Source organism: Mesitornis unicolor, unplaced genomic scaffold (genome assembly GCF_000695765.1).
Source record: "Mesitornis unicolor isolate BGI_N332 unplaced genomic scaffold, ASM69576v1 scaffold28251, whole genome shotgun sequence".
Lineage (NCBI taxonomy): Eukaryota > Metazoa > Chordata > Aves > Mesitornithiformes > Mesitornithidae > Mesitornis > Mesitornis unicolor.
Genome location: NW_010162175.1, coordinates 13,738 through 14,846, shown reverse-complemented (window position 1 = coordinate 14,846; position 1,109 = coordinate 13,738). Strand labels below are relative to the sequence as shown.

Here is a 1,109-nt window from a genome sequence, read left to right as displayed (position 1 = left end):
AGGAAGATCAACACTCCCTCCCAACTTAGTGGAGTGGAGCAGCCAGGCCAGATGAGTGTCCCTTGGCCACCACAGCAGGCTGGAAAACATAGAAAGCCCCCAGGACTGCTTGGAAGCCTTCCAAAGCTGCCCAGAGGAACCCCTTCTTAAGCTATAGTATTAAAGATTTAAGTGTGACAGAAGGATAAAATTCAGTTTTGTCTCCCTGGGTATAACTGGTGTGGCCAGAAATCAGGGCTGTGCCCAGGCACACACACAGCATGTGAAAGATATAAAGTCCCAGGGTGGTCCAGGTACTCCCTGACTTGTTCCTGCAGTGGCGAGGGACCAGACTGACCCATGGACTGTGCTCCCAGCTGCCTTCCATAGGAAACCTCTTACTGGTGGATCTGGACTGGAAGATTCCCCCAGGAGCTCCTGCTGTGCCTAAACCCAATGGAGAAGCATCACCTGCACATCTCCATGGGCTGATGAAAACCCAGCGGGGAGGATCTCAGCATCCCACAGCCTCCCCAGGTGGTTCCTGCTGTAGCATCCACCAAACTAAACAGGCAGTTTCTAATAGCAGAACATGTATGTGCTAACGCATATGTTACATGTTAACGTCTGATGTGGCCCAACGTCAGCCCAGAACTGGGAGAGGAGAGTTGTTTGTCATCCCTTTGGCCTGTGCTCGAGCATTTCCCCATTTGCTTGCCAGATTTGAGCACGGAGGGAGGCAAAGTGCATGTAAGCCCCGAGGATGGCACCTGGGGAGAACATGGAGCTGCTCAGAGCTATTTGGGAAAAAAAAATGGAAAAAGTAATAAAAAAAAACCTCAGGTAGTGCTTCAGCGATGGTTTGTCATCGTCTGTGAACTGCAGAATGGGAAGCGGTACTAGAAAATTGGGTAAACAATGGGGAAAAGGAGATCTGCGTCCAGAGAAAGGCTAGAGGAAAACGGGGACCTTAATTCACGCTGGTCTAGGCCCGGGCGGGCTCCCCCAGCCGCTCCGCCCCGGATCCTCCTCATCCCGGCCCCGTTTCCGCTTCCTGGGTCACGGCCCCATCTCGCCTCGCAGCGGGGCGCCATGGCGGCGGCGGCGGGCGCCTGGCACGGCGGGGGGGG

General features: G+C 54.5%; 1 protein-coding gene across 1 annotated transcript in view; it reads left to right on the top strand.

Annotated features, from left to right (window-relative positions):
* The first annotated feature begins 1,071 nt into the window (after positions 1 to 1,071).
* ACD (adrenocortical dysplasia homolog (mouse)) overlaps positions 1,072 to 1,109 on the top strand; it is an 8,616-nt gene continuing 8,578 nt past the window's right edge. The window contains exon 1 of the mRNA XM_010193550.1: positions 1,072 to 1,094. Within this exon, the coding sequence (XP_010191852.1) occupies positions 1,072 to 1,094 (23 nt within the window). The remainder of the gene's footprint in view (positions 1,095 to 1,109) is intronic.